The sequence below is a fragment of the Diceros bicornis genome, chromosome 36, assembly GCF_020826845.1.
Source record: "Diceros bicornis minor isolate mBicDic1 chromosome 36, mDicBic1.mat.cur, whole genome shotgun sequence".
In the NCBI taxonomy this organism is placed as follows: domain Eukaryota; kingdom Metazoa; phylum Chordata; class Mammalia; order Perissodactyla; family Rhinocerotidae; genus Diceros; species Diceros bicornis.
The window spans coordinates 6,851,580-6,871,665 of NC_080775.1; the positions used below are offsets into that span (position 1 = coordinate 6,851,580).

A 20,086-nucleotide genomic window follows, 5' to 3' on the forward strand; every position below is an offset into this window, starting at 1 on the left:
GGTAGAAGCGAGGGGCAGACCACACCTGTGAGGCCTCGCCATGTGCGGGATGTAGCGGCCGGGAATGACGCTGAAGACACGGTGGAGATGGTCTTCTGAGGCCTGCTCTCACTGGGAAAGTCAGGGTCCCGAATGACTCGTCCCCCAAGGTCCCGGAAGGACAAGGATTTGTGTGTATAAGGCTAACAATGAATTTTACAGCTGAAAGGACCTTAGAAATCCTTTACAATCAACACTTCCAGAATAGCATGGCAAAGTATACCCAACTATCTGATAGAGCAAAAGAATAAAAAAAAATTTTAAGGGCAAAAACCCACAAGGGCAAAGAGACTAGCAAGGTAGCGACAGAAGGCTAAGGATGATGATATGTACTCTGCAGGATGTTTTAAGCACCAAAGACAACGTATGTGAGGGGCCTGGCATAAGCGGGTACTTAATAAGCAGTGTTTATCATGACCACCAATTTTTAATAGTGCAGTCGGAATTAAAGTTTTAGTGCACTCAAAATTAACAGTCAGTCATGGGGCCAGCTCGGTGGCACAGCGGTTAGGTGCGCGCACTCCTCTTCGGCAGCCCAGGGTTCACAGGTTCGGATCCCTGGCGCGCACCGACGTACCTCTTGTCAAGCCGCGCTGTGGCAGCGTCCCACATAAAGTAGAGAAGATGGGCACAGATGTTAGCTCAGGGCCAATCTTCCCCAGCAAAGAAGAGGAGGTTTGGCATCAGATGTTAGCTCAGGGCTGATCTTCCTCAGGAAAAATAAAAATTAGCGGTCACCTTGGTTCTCAAGGAAAAACAGAAATCTTTATTTTTACGTGTGGAAACCCTTACTTAGGAATTGGGGCTGAGTGTTTTGCTGCTTTTTAAGATTTTTTCAGTAATGCCTTTTTTAATGTTTTCGCTATGAATGCTCAAAAGATTGTCAGCAAACTTGAGGTCAAACGGCATACTGTGTGGTTTTAAGGTGTGTTAAATTGGGTAAAAATTAAACAGAAAAGGTTGATCTTTCTATAGGGACAAAACAGTCAAAAGTCAGTAAGAGGAAAAACAGAAAGCGAAAGAGAAAGTGAAAAACGCCCTACGAAGTGAAAGATGACCAGGAAAAAGGAAGAGGAGGCTTCTTAATGAACAATGCCGTCCTCCTTAAACACACTTAATTAGACACGCTTGTCTCCAACTCACCCTGCTGCCTGGTTCCTCATTCCCTAACCACAGAGCGAGGAGTTTGCATCCTAACGACCTCAGCAATGGGTAAACCTCCGCCTTCCCCGTCTTAGCCAAGGGACTTGGGGAAGTTTTTCATTTAAAATCACCTAGGCTTCAGTTTTCTTATAATTGCAGATAACGTTTCACAAGACAGTTTTATGGAGAAAATAAGAGAATGATGTACAACGTTTTGGCCAGAAAAGTATCCAGTAAGTGTTTGTAACTCATGACACATGATTTCCTTGAATACCTTTATTTGCCCTAAACAGGCTTTTTTGGTTTGTTTGTTAAGTCCTCTTTGAAGCCCAACTTTAGGATAAACTTCCCACTCTAAATATCTCTCTATCCATGAGAAGATACCCCGGATCACTTTCCTATTGGCGTCTCCTTCCCCTCCCCCCTCCCCCCTTCCCTCCCTCCCCCAGGAAGTAAAGGATGGAGCTGGGGGCATGTCAAGTTGAACATGGAGGATGGAGCACACACTTCTCTGGGCCCTCCCCAAAGACCCCACTACACTGAGAGCAAATGGGGGAGGGGGAAAGACCTACAGATGCTGACACTGAAATCTACAGAGAGACCCCAGTGAAAAGGCATGCCCCTACCCAAACTCCCTGCCTGAAATCTACCCAGGGACAAGCCCACTGGACACAGAGCTTCTCAACAATCTCTTTCATGCCTCCCTCGTAAATACAAATGCACAGCCAAGGTTTATATTAGAACAAGAAAGAAAGAGATCAAAACAAACAGAAGACAAGGAATTCTGCAGAATCAGGGTCAATGCACGCAAAAGTTTCTTAAAAACTATTCTTGATACCTAAGCAGAGAGCAAGGAAAATGCTGATACAAGAGCAGGAGGCTTTTTAAAGGAAAATTCAGGGAATAAGAAAAAGCTTTTGGCAACAAAAAATGTGATAGCAGAAATTAAAAACAAATCCAACAAAAGAGTTAGAAAATGAAGTTCAGAATAGAACAAAAAGACAAACAGATGGAAAGTACAGGAAAAATAGTAAGAAAAAAGTTCTATCCAGGAAGTCTAAAATCCGCTTAACAGGGGTGTCAAAAAGAGAAAAGAGAACTCGCAAAGAAATTACACTAACGTCCCTGAATTGAAGGGAATGAGTTTCTAGATAGAAAAGGTCCAATGAGAAGCCTGAGTGATGAATAAAAAGGACCCACACCAAGCCACATCGTCATATCATTCACAACACCAAGGATAAGGAAAACCCCTAAAAGTTCTAGAGAGGAGAAAAAATCACCAAGAATCGGGAATCAGAATGGCATCTGACCTCTTAAAGCAGTTCTAGAAACTTGAGGACAGAAGCAATGCCTTCAAAATCCTGTGGGAAAAGGATTTCCAACCCAGAATTCCAAACACAGCCAGACTGCCAATTAAGTGTGGAGATGTAATCAAGACATTTGGGGATAATAAGATCTCAAGTAACTCGCCTCCTCATCACCTCTTTCTCAGGATATTCCTGGAAGATGCGTTCCATCAAAATGAGGGAGTTAAAGCAGGAAAGAGGGAGGGAGATACAGGAGCTAGGATTCAACTGGGAAGAGAGGTGACTCAAATTCCCAGGATTTGGTCAAGGGGGGCTCCAGGAAGAGAGCTGGGCAGCAGGGCTAAGAGGCAACCTGCACAGATAGAGCAGGAAATGCCCCCAAATCATAAAGGAGACGAGAAAGACAGTGGAACCCGTGGGACCTCAGGTGCCCGAGCAGACAGAGGGTTATTGCACTCTGGCGGAGCATCTCGCATAAATTAGTGATTGTGCATATAGAACAGTGAACAGATAAAAAGAACAGTCGTTACCTCTAAGAAAAGCAAAAAGTCATACAAGGAGAGAAATGTATTCCTAGTAGAGCAAGTGGCACAGTTGTGGACAATATTCACAGTCATTATAATGTAAATGCCATAATACTGATTTAAACAAAAAAATTCAATTATATTAGAGGATCCTGGAAGGAAAAAAATGTGAGAGTAGAGATGCAAAGTGGACTGAGGCTTCATCTCCCATAACAGGATGTCTGCAGGGAGCGTAAAACTTGAAAGTCGGGAGATTGCACTATCAGCACATATTTAGACAAACGGAGGAAAACCAGATGAACAGCTAAGAGTTGAAAGTAGCTGCCTCTGGGTAGTGGAAATCGAGGAGGGGTGAGGAGGGGTTGGAAGAAGATAGAAATTTTTCATGATAAGTCTTGTGGTTTTATTCAATTTTTTAAACTACATATGGTATATCCATAAAATATATTTTAAAAACTAATAAGAAATCTTTTATAATCTCTAATTTAACTCATTTTAGGAAAGTGAAACAGAGCAAAAGCCTTGCCTAAGATCACACAGCATAGGAATCCCTGGTTTTGGAATCCCTGGGTCTCAAACTGGTCCCTTTCCCACCATGCCAGGCTCGTGCATGTGTGTTTGTGTGTGCGCCCCATATTTAAGAACTGACCCATCTGGACATGAAATGCATTTCTTGTCTCAATGCAAAACCAAAAACCATTTAGGGCCATTCAGCATCACTGGGATTCTTGGCTAGGTTCCCAATAAACATGTTAAATATACAGGCCCAAATTGCATTTTTTTTTCTGGCTTTGCCTTTCCAACCCATCAAAGTCAAAGTCTCCAAGCTTGATGGTTAACAAACACCTAGTGGATTTCACTGTTTTGGTTTTTTTTTTTTTTACCATGCATACAAGAAACAGAGGTAACTTTAGGTTTGCGTCTTTGAACAATTTCTTCCTGTCGTCTTTCCCATGGGTTCTGAGTGATCCTACACATTGCTGCACTCGTGGATAGCGCTCACCCCTGACCCCCCACCCCTGGCAGGCCATCATTTCTGGAATCGCAGAGGTTTCCATATATAGAATGTAACATAAGCTTTAGGGCCCCCCTATAACTCTGTCCTCTGGAACCATGCAATGAAACTCACCCTACACAGAGGGAAACTCCTAATAACAAGACCATTTGAATGAGGTCGCAAACTACCCAACCCATGCAGAATTCCGCTTTATCTTACAGCAGGATGCATGCTTGTGTTAAAAATATACCGATTCAGTTGCAACCATGATGGAACAGGTGAGCTCGCTCTAGTCTACTTTCTGAACATCTGAGAGCTCCAGCAGATGGAAGAGACCATTTTAAATGGCAGGTTTAGTCAAACGCCCAGGAGCAAGGCAGATCTCAGAGCACAGACTTAGAAGTGTGTTCTCAGCTTTTTCCTGTTAGTAATCTAATCTCTATCCTCACCTAGACTGTCCATGAAGGGAGATCCAGAGAATTTAAATTCTCTTATCACTTCTATAAATTCTGCTCCTTAAAATAGCTGCTAGTGACTTGTGCATCTCCAAGAGACCTACTTTTCAACTTGGTCTTGCTAATTTGTTTGCTTCGATACACAGCTTCAGACTGCAATTTGGTACTATTTAAATCTTTAGGAAGGTAGAAATAGGAGACGGAAAACATTTCCTCTGATTCTATCAAATCACACTAATTAAATTCTTGGTTGACATTAGCACTTATCTCTGTTTCCACTTCATCAATACAAGTTGGGGCGCTTTTAAAACGTGCAGCAAGCAGACTGTACTTCAGAATGCTTAAATCAGAATCTCTGGGGATGGGACCCAGGGAACAGTATTTTTTAGAGACCCTCAGGTCACTGCAGTGTGCAGTGAAGATTGCAAATCACTGTTTGGCTGTTTCTCTGTCATAGGAAAGCACTGTCTTTACCTTCCACTGTGTCCCAGAGCCAGCTTCCCAGAGCAGTGGTCCTTTCTCCTTTCTTCCTGAAGGACCTTTGTGGTCCAGCTCAAGACACCTGCTTTCAAAAGGTGTTACATGGGAGCGCTTTTACCATTGATTGGCCATCTCTGCATTATACCACATCACATTTCCCACCATGAGAAATCTACTGTTCCCCAACCCCCAGATAAAGAAACTCCCAACCTCTCCCCATTCTCCAAGGCAGCAAAGTTGAGCCAAAAAATTAAAACTCATTTGTACTGCTATAGACAGCAGCTATTACTGGCCACCAGGACTGCCTCTGAATCCCAAATGGTGCTAAAATCATCCTAAATGGATTTCCTTCAGACATTTTTGTTAGCAGTATAATACAGTGCCCAGAGGTTTCTCCACTAAAGAACGTTTCTAGAGAACTCTAGAATGCAGCTTTCTCCAGGGTAGAGACAGAAACACGATTTGAGAAGGTTTTAAGGAAATTGACTTCCCAGCCAGGGCACTGATTATCTAGATCTCTCAAAGTACTTTCAATACACTTGTATTTTTTAAAAATCAAAGTCTGCAGACAACAGAAGAGTGAACAGGCATATAGGTTCCCAGCACCGGGATGCAGATCACCCTATGCTCCTGCTTGTGCATTTCTCACAGCGAGAAAGGCGATGTGGTTTAATGCAGAGATGGCCAATCGGTGGTAAAAGTGCTCCCATATCCCCTGAGAAACCCACAGCAGACATGGCTCATCCATCCCAGCCACAATACCAATCCAACACTCCCATAACCCTATAAATTGTGGAAATCAATAAAAGAAACCTTAACTAAATTAAAGTCGAGAAGGCCTGTAGGGGGAGCTCTCAAGCCCTATCACACATTGTCAATTACACCAAACAGGAAGAGAGGGAGGCTTGCATCTGGGACAGAAAGTAAAACTACTTTACTACTGAAGGAAGATTTCTCTCCCCAGGAGGCAACAGCCCAGCCAATGAGAAACACTGCAGCTCAGCCAATGAGAAACACCACAGCTCAGCCAATGAGAAACACCGCAGCTCAGCCAACAAGAAACACCACAGTCCAGTCAATGAGAAATGCTGCAGCTCAGCGAATGAGAAACACCACAGCCCAGCCAATGAGAAATGCTGCATTTCAGCCAGTGTGAAATGCTACAGCTCAGCCAATGAGAAACACCCCAGGCCAGCCAATGAGAACTGCTGCAGCTCAGCCAATGAGAAACGCCTCAGCTCAGCCAATGAGAAGCAGTTGCCACCCTGAACTGTTACTTTCTCCCAATGGACTTTCCTTTAGAGCAGCCCCTCCTTATTCCCCTTCTTCTCTATAAAAGCAGCTCCCCTGCTTTGTTTTCTAGATTTGCCTGTGGTTTGTCATAGCAGGCTTGTCCCAAATTGTAATTCTTTTGGCTATTCACGAATAGGATAAACTCATTTTGAGACAAAATAACAGGCAAATTTGCTTTTTAAATTGACAAAATTAGAGACAAGCCTATGTGATGGGAAGGCTGTAAGCCTTTTAGCTTAAAACAAGCAACAACCAACAAACAAAACAAAAACCCTACCTGAGTTTAAACCTCAGCTTTGCCACTTTCTAGCCGTGTGAACTCAGTTTCACAGCTAAATTATCAGTAATGACGACTGTCTTGCAGCTGTCCCTATGGCTAATGTCCGGCACATACCTAGCAGCTCAGTGTCTCTGATCACAGTCCCAGGAGCTGCCTCTCCTTCCTCTCTCCATCTCCCCTTCTGAACACCCCGGACGGCAATGAACTGTGTTTCGAGTTCTTGGCTAAGGATAACTGAAGAACATCAGCAGCTCACCTTGCTTAGAGCCCCAATTCCCTAAGGCACCCTTTCATCTTCTGCCAGCCTCTTACTTCCAAGTCAGAAGCTCTTGAGTACAGATGCTGAATAAGGGGATCATTTTTTCAGCTTTGCAAATAGACACTTACCTTGGGTCCATAACGATCCATATTACATTTGCTAAGTTATGAACACTGGATTCACTTTAGGATGTGACTTGCCCCAAATTCTTTGTACTTATTGAGAAGGCCGTATTGTAAGATTCTGCAGTCTTTACCTCTGTGAGGTTTATATTAAAAAATGGAAAACCTACATGCTTTGGTTGGAGTACACCACACATATATAATTTCAGATCAGAATGCTAAAATGGGTTAATGTTCCTACGATGGACCTCTACTTCTGCTGGGAGAACACGGTTGTTCTGGATTCAACACATACAGCTTATTCATTAGGGTTGAGAATAAAAATGTCAACAGGACATATTTTTGGAGAAATATATTAAATGAGACAATGACAAAGTCAAAAATATCCACGAACCCTAGCAGCTGTGCATCCATTAGTTTAGAATGTGCTTTTCTTCTAAAGATACATTCCTCGAACTATGCAAAAAAAAAAAAAAAAAAAAAAAAAAAAACATGGTCAGAACTGATGCTGTGCTATTGAATGCTCTACAGAAACAAAAAAATTAAAATATGTGCTTAAATAGGTTCCATGGTTAGCTGTTCATTGCTTATTTAGTTGAACCAATTGAATACAGATCACACTGGCAGGGTCAAAGTCTTGTGCCTGCTTGGGGCAGAATGTCAAGTAAAAACAGATGCTTATTAAACACCTTTGATCATGCTGAAGGTGAGTGTTTTGCAAAATCAATTAAAATACCTTTGCCTTGCTCTGACTGCAATTCCTCTTAAGCTAAATTTGATCTTAAGACTTTTCATTTTTATTCGCACTACTGTTTTTACCAATGTAAAAATACTTTAGATTTTTGTTTCCAGGCTTTCAAAGTGCTCTCACTCCTCATTTCATTTGCCATAGTATAACTTCATAGGCAGGAGAGTTTGCTTCCCCAGGGAACGACCCTTTGCCCTCAAATCTATTTTATTCTTGGGTAGCTCAAATGATAAAGAAGATTCAGCGAAGAACCGAGGTCGCATTTTTTACAGAGCGTGACATGATGCCACAGAGGCACATCCTCCTCCTGGAGCAGACTCCTTCTATCACAGCTGGTTGAATCTGTAGGATGCTCAAAACACTGGGCGCCTGGAAGAGGTTTCAGCTCCCACACTGGGCTCGTGCCAAGGCTTCCCTCTGAATGGTCCCGCATGGGCATTTCCTAGGTTCTCCTCCGAACTTGGCAATGACTACGCGCACACACACACCCCGATCTTCCCCCAAGGTGCTCGGCGCTCTGGTGGCTCTGCAGTTGCGAAGTCCCACAACTGTCGCGTCACAATGACCAGCCCTGCAAAGCGCTAGCCGAGGACACGGAGTGGGACACAGAAACCTCGCCTGAGATGCCAGGGATCACTGGACCCTGCTCCTTTAAGGACATGACCCTCCAACCTGGACCCGCCAAAACGCCCCTGACGACACACTCAGCGGGTCACCGATCTCGGAGCGAATGTCATCAGATGCACCTCTTCAGTCCCCAAGAGCCAGCTCTGGCGGTCCTCGCTCTTTCAACAGCACCCCCGCCCCGCATTCCCGGTACCCGAGCCCGGCGCCCGGACCCTCCGCTGCGCCCCGCACGTACCCACGTCGCCCAGGAAGAAGCCGTCCGCAGCCCTGGGCTCCATGCCGCTCGCTGGCCGTGCGCCCCAGCTCGGCGACCCGGCGGCTCTCGGCGCCGGGGACCTGGGCCGGTGACCGCGCCAGGCCGGCGGGGCGGGGCCAACCGGCGCGCCGGGGCCGCGCGTCCGGCCCGAGCTGGCCGCCCGTGCCGGGAGTTGTAGTTCGCGGGCGGTGTGGCGCCGCTCCCGGGACTCCGGGCCAGCGCCGCTCCGCGGTCACCTGTGTCCAACTCCGCTGTCGCTGCCGCAGCGCTGTGCTGAGCAAAACGTGTCCATGTGCAAAATATGTGTCCATGTGTAAAACGTGCCCACGTGCAAAACATGTCCACGTGTCCAAGTGCAGAACATGTGTCTATATGCAAAACATGTTTCCAGGTGCAAAACGTGTTCGTGTGTCCATGTGCAAAAGATGTGCCCGTGCACAAAGCATGTGTCCACGTGTCCACGTGCAAGACGTGCCCAGCTGCTAAAACTCACTGCCATCCTCTGCGTTATCGTGCTCGGCAAAACACAGAGTTCCACCGTGACTGAATTTTCTAGATGAGTTTTCTACCAGAGCTGGTGTTCATACTCCTTGTGTCTTTCATCTTTCGAGATAAATCATAAATTCCAAATCGTTCACATTCTTTTTTTTTTTTTAAGCCCTCTCCAAATCTTTAGGGACTGTTTTAAATCCAATGTTCCCCTAATAGTCTTAGCAGATAAAAGCCGGGACACGCGTGGCGGAAATGAAGAACCTGTCTCCGAATGATTCCGAGTAGGCGACTGAGCAAGCGCGGGGTATTTTTTTGCAAGCGGCTTACAAAGTCCAGAAGGTTTAACCTTACTGAAGCTCGTTGCCGCCTCGTCACGAGGTTTCTCGCCCACCCTGAGCTGTGCTGAGCCTAATGTAAAGGTAGTTGGGGCTGGAAAGTAAAAACATGGGGAATCATCCGGTGTGAAAATACATAAGGCCTAGCAGAGCGCAGAAGGTGTGCTCTTTTCCCCGGGTAGGCGAGGCTCCCCTGTGACTGGAATGTTTATCTCCATTCTCCATGCAGGTATCGCGTTGAGGAAGGATTTGAACCCTCTGTAGGAGTCCCAGGATCCTGAGAGTTAGAGCCCAAGCCTAGGAAGGACATTGCAAGCCTATTAGCAATGTGTGTTTGTACCCTTTTTGCCACCTGTCTTCCAAATTTAGGCTCTTGCATTTTCTTGCAAGTTTCTTGCATTTTTTTTTTACTCAATGTAGTACATATTTGAATGGATATAATTGCCATGGGATGTTGTTTTCCCCTATGACAACACCATGTGTTTGTATGTTTGTATTTTCTTCAATATTTCTTCCTTGACAAAGTATCGTCTAGATCTGAGTATAGATCACATATATATATTTATATTTATGTGTGTATACTATATATATTTATAAACTATATATTTATTTATATTTATATAGTTATGTGTATATGTATATATAGGTCTATATCTGTATGTGTATATATATATACACATATATACATATGTATGTATGCATGTGTTTGCTAAATATATTAGAAAGCAAATATTTCCTTATTATTAATTGTATTGTCATTCTTTCTCCATTCTGTTGCTTGATATCAATATTTTATTGCAGAAAAGCTTTTTTAAGTTTTTATACGTTCATGAATACATTCTGAGAGTATCTTCTCTTTCTTCAATATTCAGAAAGTATTTCCCCACCAAGAGCCAGAATATGTATATTATTCTGTTTCATTCTGTTCTGTTGTTAAGTCTTTAACCCATCTGGAATTTGTTGCAATATATGGGATCTATGTTAATTTTTATCTAAACTGAAACAGAACTGTTCCCAAAATATTCATTAAATAGTAAATCACATCTATTTTTGTGTTAATCTCCTTTTATTGCATATCAGGTTCCAATTTCTTTTTCTTCTTTTATTGATATAATTGACAAATAACATTATATTAGTTTTAGGTGTACAACATAATGATTTGATATTTGTATATATTGCTAAATGATCACCAGAATAAATCTAGTTAACATCCATCACCACACATAGTTATAGTTTTTCTTCTTGTGATGAGAACTTTTAAGATCTACTCTCTTAGCAATTTTCAAATATACAATACAGTATTATTAACCATAGTCACTATGCCGTACATTACATTCCCAAGACTTATTTATCTTATAACTGGAAGTTTGTACTTTTTGACCACCTTCCATTTCGCCCACCCTCCATCCCCCATCTCGAGCAATCACCAATCTGTTCTCTGTATCTATGAGTTCAGTTTTTTTGTTTGTTTATTGTTAGATTCCACATATAAGTGAGATCATACAATATTTGTCTTTCTCTATCTGACTTATTTCACTTAGCATAATGCCCTCAAGATCCAGCCATGTTATTGCAAATGGCAAAATTTCCTTCTTTCTTACAGCTGAATAATATTCCATTGTACGTATAGACCACATTTTCTTTATCCATTCATCCATCGATGGACACTTAGGTTGCTTCCATGTCTTGGCTATTGTAAATAATGCTGCAATGAACATAGGGGTGTAGATATCTTATCGAGTTAGTGTTTTCATTTCCTTCAAATGAATACCCAGAGGTGGAATTGCTGGGTCATATGATAGTTCTATTTTTAATTTTTTGAAGAACCTCCATAGTGTTTTCCATAGTGGCTGCACCAATTTACATTCCCACCAATGGTGCACAAGGGTTCGTTTTCTCCACATCCTTGCCAACACTTGTTATTTCTTGTCTTTTTGATAATAGCCATTCTAACAGGTGTGAGGTGACGTCTCACTGTGATTTTGATTTGCATTTCCCCGATGATTAGTGATGTTGAGCATCTTTTCACGTACCTCTTGGCCATCTGTATTTCTTCTTTGGAAAAATGTCTTTTCAGATCTTCCTATTTTTTAATTGGATTGTTTGGTTTTCTGCTATTGAGTTGTATGAGTTCTTTGTATTTTTTAGATATTAACCATTTACCAGATAGATGATTTGCAAATATTTTCTCTGATTCTGTGGGTTCCTTTTTCATTTTGTTGATGCTGTCCTTTGCTGTGCAGAAGCTTTTTAGTTTGATATAGTCCCGCTTGTTTATTTTTGCTTTTGTTGCCTTTGCTTTTTGTGTCAAATCCAGAAATTTATCACCAAGACCAGTGTCAAGGAGCTTAGTGCCTATGTTTTCTGCAAAGAGTTTTATGGTTTCAGGTCTTACATTCAAGTCTTTAATCCATTTTGAGTTGATTTTTGTGTATGGTGTAAGACAGTTGCATTCTTTTGTGTGTGGCTGTCCAGTTTTCCCAACCCTATTTATTGAAGAGACACTCCTTTCTCCATTGTATATTCTTGGCTCCTTTGTTTTAAATTAATTGATCATATAAGCATGGGTTTATTTCTGGGCTCTCTATTCTGTTCCATTGATCTATGTGTCTGTTTTCATTTATATAGCTTTGTAATGTAGTTTGAAATCAGGGAGCATGATGTCTCCAATTTTATTCTTTCTCAAGGTTGCTTTAGCTGTTTGGAATCTTTTTTGGTTCCATACAAATTTTAGGATTGTTCTATTTCTGTGAAACATACCATTGGAATTTTGATAGGGAATACATTTAATCTGTATATTGCTTTGGGTAGTATGGACATTTGAATGATATTAATTCTTCCAATCCAGGAGCATAGAATATCTTTCCATTTATTTGTGTCTTCTTATATTTCTTTCATAAATTTTCAGTATACAAGTCTTTCACCTCCTTGGTTAAGTTTATTCCAAGATATTTTATTCTTTCTGATGCAATTGTAAATGGGATTGTTTTCTTAATTTTTCTGACAGTTTGTTGTTAGTGTATAGAAACACAAAAGATTTTTGTATATTGATTTTGTTTCCTGCAACTTTACTGAATTCATTTATTAGTTCTAACAGTTTTTTGCTGGAGTCTTTAGGGTATAATATCATGTCGTCTGCAAGTAGAGACAGTTTTACTTCTTCTTTTCCAATTTGGATGCCCTTTCTTTCGTTCTCTTGCCTAATTGCTCTGGCTACCACTTCCAATACTATGTTGAAGAAAAGTGGAAAGAGTGAGCCTCCTTGTCTTGTTCCCGATCTTAGAGGAATAGCTTTCAGCACTTCAGTGTTGAGTATGATGTTAGCTGTGAGCTTGTCATAGATGCCTTTATTATATTGAGGTACGATCTCTCTATAGTCACTTGTTGAGAGTTTCCAATTATTTTTTAATCTATTTTAAGAATCTCTATGACACTAATAAAAGTTTTTTTATTTATTTAGCAAATATTTACTGATTACTTATTTTAAGGCAGGTAACTTTTAAACTAGCCACTACATGTTTTTTTTATAAATGTCATTTTATAACATCATAACCTTTTTTGTTAGAGTTTTAAAATCTGCTAAGACAACTATTTGGAAAATGGTATATTTAGGGACTGCCCACATGTCATGAATTAAGATGTCTTAAAAAGTTAGATTGCCTACCAGATAACAAAACTTTCTATGAAGCAGTAATTAAAACAGCATGATAATATGGAATGTGAGAGAACCCTCCAGAAACAGATTCACTTCCATGAGAGAATCTGGTGTTCAATAGAAAAGGTATCAGTGGGAAAAAAGGACTCATTCAATAAATTGTATTGAGTCAAGTGTCTGTGAAAAAAGATAAAATTTGCTTCCTACCTCACATCATACACAAAAATTAATTCCAGATGGATTAAAGAGCTAAGTGTGAAAAACAAAAATGTGACTATAACATAGGAGAAAATTGTCATGACATCATAGTAGAGAAGAATTTCATAAACAAGACACACAAAGCACAAAAAATAAAGGAAAATATTGGCCAATTTGACTACATTAGGCCAGATTTGGCCTGTGGGCATAGTTTGTCAACTCCTACCTTATGACATTAATTCTACTCCTTATATACTCCACTGATGTTTCCTTTTTGTCTTTAGCCCTTAAAAGTTTTGCTTTTTCTTTTGATATTATAGCATGTGCCTTTTTGGCTGGAATTCCTTCTTTTTTTAATAAAAATTAGTTTCAGTGCTCTTTTATTGGTTTGATGGTCTTGGAGTCGTTCATGTTGCAGATAAAATAAGGCATCATCTCTCATCTAATCTCAACTGCAAGAGGAAGAATAACAGTGAGATGCCGGTAAGAAAGACCAGTTCCTGGGCCTCAACCCTTACCTAGTTAAAAAAATGTACTCCAGGGGTCGGGCCCAGTATTTGCATTTCTAATTAGCTCCGCAGGTGTGCTGGTTGGGTTCCCTGGGAAGGAGATGCTAAAATGAGTTAGGGTTAGGAGTGCAAAAGGTTTATTGGAGAGTGGGTCAGTTTGGGATCTCCAAGAAGCAGATACTGAGATGGGATAGGTGTGCAAGAGATGATTTATTAGGAAAAATTCCGTGAAGGATGAATGGAGAGAGCACAGGGTAGGCAGGGAGAACCTATAGATGGAGGTATAAGTCTAACACCTGTGAAAGAAGAGAAATCAGGAAGATTTGGCTATAAGGAGTCTTAGGTGGCAGCTCAGGTCTGAGAAAGTCTTGGCCAGGTTGATGGAAAGTCCCTCAGCAAAAGTGGTCCACTGAAGGAGTCAGGCAGGAATGGGCCTAGTACCCGTGTTGTGCTCAATTACTGTCTGGGAGCATCCTGGAGGAAGCATGAATGCCACAGCGGGTCCAATGGTGTAGCAGTTGGAGTCTATGAGTTAACTATGCTTCCACAGCAGGTTGTCTTGAAAGAGATCACTTCCATTGCTACCACAGTCTACCCCTTGCACCACACAGATCCATTTCTCACACATATTTGGGTAGCAGTTCCTCCATGGTTTCCAAGGGCTTCTCAAGGGGAAACTTAGAAAAAGAAGGTTGGTAGGGTAAACTACAGCCTCTCTCTCTGAAGTTAGTTTCAGGGCCTCAATTGATACTCTCCTTTCTCCTCCACTATCCATTTTAAATTCCCCTCAATCTCAACTATCATCTCAATAGGTCTTCGTGGCTTACTTGGTGGTGTGACTCAAGCTTTGATGCTTGAGACATCTGACCCCATAGTAATCATACATTTCATACATTCATATACTGGAATTGCTGTATGTGTCCATTCATAGTCACAATAGGGCAAGGAATGGCCAAGACACACCCAAGTAGATCGCCTGGATATACAAGTATTCCTTCCTGTATGTAAAAATAGCCCTACCCCCTCTTGCTGATAAGCATCAATACCACCATCAAGATAATGACCCCTCGCCCACTGCCCTCTGGACACAAAACTCCAGAGTGTCCTGCTGGCAGCTTTAGCTTGCAGTTTAAAAGGCGCATGCCGAGTCTCCTGACAAGAGTGCACTTCCTCTGGAGACCAGGATCTCCAGCCCAACGGAGCCAAGAGTTGTGGGAATGGGAAGCACAAAGTCTCTTAGGGGGTCATAGGAATTGATAGTAATTGGGGCCACTCCTGCTTCCATCTCAACCCTCAGCTTTCCATTCTGGTTTTCTTCTGGCTGTAGATGTTAAGTAGAACTCTCATTAGCTGCCCATTTATTTTGCTTCTGGAGACATCATGTCCTTTTTGCTATCTCCACAACTCCCTAACAGTCAAGCCCCCTTGGCTGTCTCTCCAACTTTGCCAGTCATTAGAGTAATTCTGACCTTTGGTTTCTATTACTACCTGGCCTTGATTACCTCATGCCCCCTCAGTCCCATGGATAACAATGAGCCAACACTGTGACCACCTCTCTCAGTGTGAGCTGAGAGAGTCATCTCCTTTCTCAGGCTACCACTGGTGATGTCTTCAACAACTGGGCCACTAATTTGTGCCAAGGACTACCCTGCATCTCAAATTCCACTTGGAATGTGTTCCATCTTGCCATCTGGAGAGTGAGTGAGCCAACCCCAAAACCCCATCTAACCTCCTTTTTTCTTGGACCATTCTTAATATTACTTGAATCAGTTCTTGTTCTCCAAAAAGCAAATATACAAGAGGCTTATTGAGGGAAACACATGTGAAGGACAAAAAAGGAAGAAGTAAGAGTAGGTGGGGAGAGTCTTCAGATTGTGGTGCAGATCTGATACTTGTGAATAGAAATGAGGAAGGAAGAATTGGGTAGGAAGAATCTCAGATCACTGTGAAGTTCTGAGAAAATCTTAGCTAGGCTGATGTAGAACCCCCAAGCAAAGGTTATTCATTAGAGGAATCCTGCATTGAACAGGAATGGACAAACACTAGAACCCCCACCATGCTCAGTCATGGGCTGGGAACAGCTTGAAGGAAGCACGGTCTCAGCATGGATGCTGTGGTAGACTAAGCGGGTGGCAGTGGAGGCTGTCAGTCAACTGTGCTACCCACAGCAGGTTCTCTTGAAGGAGATCTGAGTGAGGCATCTCCATGGCCACCACAGGGAGTAATACCTATGAAAGAAAGAGAGAAGAAGCAGAATTGGGCTGAACGAGTGAGCAAACTGCAATGCAGACCTGGCAAAGTCTCTGCCCGCCCAACGGAGAGCTCTGGAGCAAATTAGAGGAATCCCACATCAGGCAAGAAATGGCTAAGTTCCTGTACCTTGTTCAAGCATTGGTCATGGGCCACCCCAAGAAGAGCATGACTTCAGCTTGAAAATTGAGGCAAACTCTGCAGGAGCTGACAGCTGAGGGCGTTAGCTGACTGTACTCCTTGCATCTGAACAGCAAGTTCTTTCTTTAAGGGGGGTCCTGAGCAGCACATCCCCAAGCTGGCCGCAAAGGATTCTTACACTAGCTAGAGTTTAAGAATCACAACTTTAAGGCTACCTATCTATGCAATTGCTTGTCCTTGTTCATTTCAATAATAAGTGATAATTACACCTGGGTTGTATTTTATTATTGAGGTGAAATTTGTGGTTGTTATAATTTGCTTATTTTGTGCTATCTATTTATTTTATGTTAGATGTTTCTCTGGATTGGACCAGGTGGTATACCAGGAGGCCGTTTTAGCTGAGCCTAAGATTTCTAACATTCAAGTGAGGAAGTAAAGCTAACAGCTAATTCAAGACGAAATTGAGAACAGGAAGTGATTGGGGAAATTTCTAAGCCAAAAAAAAAAGTCACTTTCAGAGCAGTCATATTGGGCTTTTTCCACAGAATGGGTGAAATGGGAGCTAGAAGAATTTGTTTAATCCTGTTTGCTTCCTCTTATCCAGTTTCCTCTGAGCGCTTCCCCTTTCTTTGTTCGCTTTTTTCCTTCACTAGTTCTTTCCTCTCTCCACTTCAGTGTAATAAAACACACACTTTAAGTCTGTCAGTCAGTAATGTTTATCTATTGAGCCTCTGCTTGGTGCAAAATTTTTGTACAACTTTTTGTTTTAGGAAAGCAAAAGAAAATGTGATCCCAAGACTTAAAGATGTCCGGTTTCTGCCTCTACCTCACTCCCACATCCCTCCAACCTAGCCCACCCTCCATGTGGTCATCAGAATTATCTTTTTAAAACAGATCTGATCAGATCCCATCACATCTTCAACACTCCCAAAGCGTATCTCACAAATGACTTGCCATCCTCTGCAACATTTTACACTTCTCTGCCCTTGTTGCTGCTTCTGCATGTCAAAATCCTACTCAGCCTTAAGGAACCACCTTAAATATCACCTCTCCCATGAAGGCTGTCTGGTTCTCATAATCCAAGTTAATCCCACACTCCTCTATACTTCCATAGCACGTCTTTCTTTTTTTAAAACACATATACTCTGTTTACACTTTTGTTATGGCATTTTTGGGGGGAAGTGTTGTAGGATTGCTAAACTTCATAAGTTGGGCAGTGGGGTACACTTAAAACACCTAGAAATACTCTTGATTTCCTCCTTATTGTTAAAGATTATTTAACCCCTTTTACTCTACTTCCATTTTTATACACACATATCTTCTGTCCCTTTTTTATCTATTATAACTGTGTGTGTGTGTATGTGTATGTGTATGTATGTTTTGTTGAAGAATTTGGAGATATATTTTTGATAGCTATGGAAAGAGAATGGAGACAAGTGTTAACTCCAAGGAAAACAAAAAGTTGTACAAAAATTGTTTTTATGGCGTAGCTGTGAACATGCTTAATAAAAAATGGTGATATAGGGGCCGGCCCAGTGACGTAGCAGATAAATTCTTGCATTCGGCTTCGGCGGCCCGGGGTTTGTGGGTTCAGATCCTGGGTGTGGACCTATGCACCACTCATGAAGCCATGTTGTGGCGGCATCCCATGTACAAAATAGAGGAGGGTTGGCACAGATGTTAGCTCAAGACTAATCTTCCTCAGCAAAAAGAGGAAGATTGGCAACGGATGTTGGCTCAGGGCCAATCTTCCTCACCCCCCCTTCCCCCCAAAAAATGTTGATATACCTATATTGGGAACATGGAGAGAGGCAAATGTAAATTTGCAGGTTATTATCTAAAAGAGCTCAGTCCTTATTACTCATACTAGGAAGATCCTATCTAAAACTGAGAAATCAAGTGGCAGAAAAAAAAATGTTTTTAGAAATATGTGGGAAAATAGCAGGAAAAACAGCCAAAAGAATTGGAAGTGCTTGTCTCTGAGGAGCAGGAATCAGGGGAGGGAATATATATAGGAAGGTGTACCCCAGGCAATCTTTGGGAGTCAGGACAGGATTCCTAAACTGAGACCTGAATAAATGTAAGTTGAAGAAGAGACATCAGACAGAGCAAGAGTCTGGAAGGAAGGAGGAATATGGATTTTGGCCACATAAAAAATCAGTGTAGCTAGAGCATAGAGTGCAATGGAAGAGTGGGGGTGGGATTAGGGTTGCAAATGAAATTATCATTATGAAGATAGAAAGGTAAGCAGAGTCAGCTCTCAAAAAGCCTTGTCAAGTGTATAAAAGAATTTGGCCTCCAGCTAGGAAAACAGAATCATAAGTAATATTAAGAAACTTCTTTCAGTCATACATTTCTAAATGAAAGTAATCGAAGAAATCACTTTCCATTTTTACTTCTGCTTGTCTAGGTCCCACCTATCTTTCAGGCCTGGCCTAAATACCACCTACTCAAATAAACCTTCTCTAAAATTCCCTAGGCATATCACTCTTTCCCCTGACTTCCCGTAAAATTGTATCTGTTCCTCTTATTTATTTATTTATTTATTTATTTATTTATTTATTTATTTATTTTTGTGTGTGTGAGGAAGATCAGCCCTGAGCTAACATCCATTCTAATCCTCCTCTTTTTGCTGAGGAAGACCGGCTCTGAGCTAACATCTATTGCCAATCCTCCTCCTTTTTTTTTTTCCCCCAAAGCCCCAGTAGATAGTTGTGTGCCATAGTTGCACATCCTTCTAGTTGCTGTACGTGGGACGCGGCCTCAGCACGGCCAGAGAAGCAGTGCGTCGGTGCGCACCCGGCATCCGAACCTGGGCCGCCAGTAGCGGAGCGTGCGCACTTAACTGCTAAGCCACGGGGCGCCCCATGTATCTGTTCCTCTTAAATGACACCTATACTTTTTAGCCACAGCCTGTTCGTTGTTTAAATATCTCAAACCTTCAAATACAAGGGCTTTAATGTTGGGGTCTTATACATCTGTGTATCACTTAGCCAATAACACGTTTCAGCATAATACATGCATGTAAATTTATGTTAAAAGATAATTGAGTAAATTTAAAATGTACTGATTGCTTTTAAAAAGAATATATTTAATAAAATACTGTTTTTAATAATACACATTAAATATTTTGTATTCATTTCACTCTGTACAAACTTTTATTTTTCCACAAATTTATTCAATCTTTTTCTGTCTATAGTTCTTATCTACGTTATTCATAGCATTTAAAAGCATTATTTATCACAGATTTGCTTTTTAAAGAAAATCTCATCTTAAAAACATAATCTAGGATCCATGATTCTGAATGTCTTTTGCTTTCTTAGTCTGTTGCTGTGATTCTATTGAAAATGCACATAAATGTCACTTGCCAGATGCCATTTCCTACTCTTCCTGTTTTCTTCTATTTCTAGCTTGTTCCCTTTCAATTTTTGTTTGATGTTATTTTCTCCTACCCTAGTCCCTTCCCTAAAATACTGTTATCTTTTTCTTCAGTGAGTTTCCCCACTCTACCGGAAATTAAAGACAGAGAAGTAAAATGTTGCTTTGGAGGAAAGTGGACAGGGAGACGGAAAAAGCCAAGGCATTTAATGGACTTTTTAATAGAGCTCTATTCCTGCTTCAACAAAAACTAACCATCTTCCTTTTCTTCTTGAGGTACACGTGTTATGCCATGTTTTTGTCACTGACCTTTTTCTGAGCTGGAATACTACAGGAGGCTAGGTTCTTGGGTCTCAATTTGCATCACAGAAAACTCCCTGGACATGCATTGGCTTCCCTTCGTGTCATTGTTACTCAAGGTGTAATCTATTGAGTGCCTTTGACCTGTTGGAGGCCACACAGGATATAAACTAAGCACATCTCTTTTCATCTGAAAGTACAGATACCACCACAAACAAAATGGAGGCAAATTCAAAGCAGATAATGCCTTTCTAGCTAAGGGATCAGGGGGAACAAAGAGGATTATTTACTCTTCTTC

General features: G+C 41.6%; 1 protein-coding gene across 1 annotated transcript in view; it reads right to left on the bottom strand.

Moving 5' to 3' along the window:
• ASB13 (ankyrin repeat and SOCS box containing 13) overlaps positions 1 to 8,602 on the bottom strand; it is a 28,648-nt gene extending 20,046 nt beyond the window's left edge. Inside the window, exon 1 of the mRNA XM_058532360.1 lies at positions 8,510 to 8,602. Coding sequence (XP_058388343.1) covers positions 8,510 to 8,552 — 43 coding nt within the window. The 5' untranslated portion in view covers positions 8,553 to 8,602. The remainder of the gene's footprint in view (positions 1 to 8,509) is intronic.
• Between the last annotated feature and the right edge of the window lie 11,484 nt (positions 8,603 to 20,086).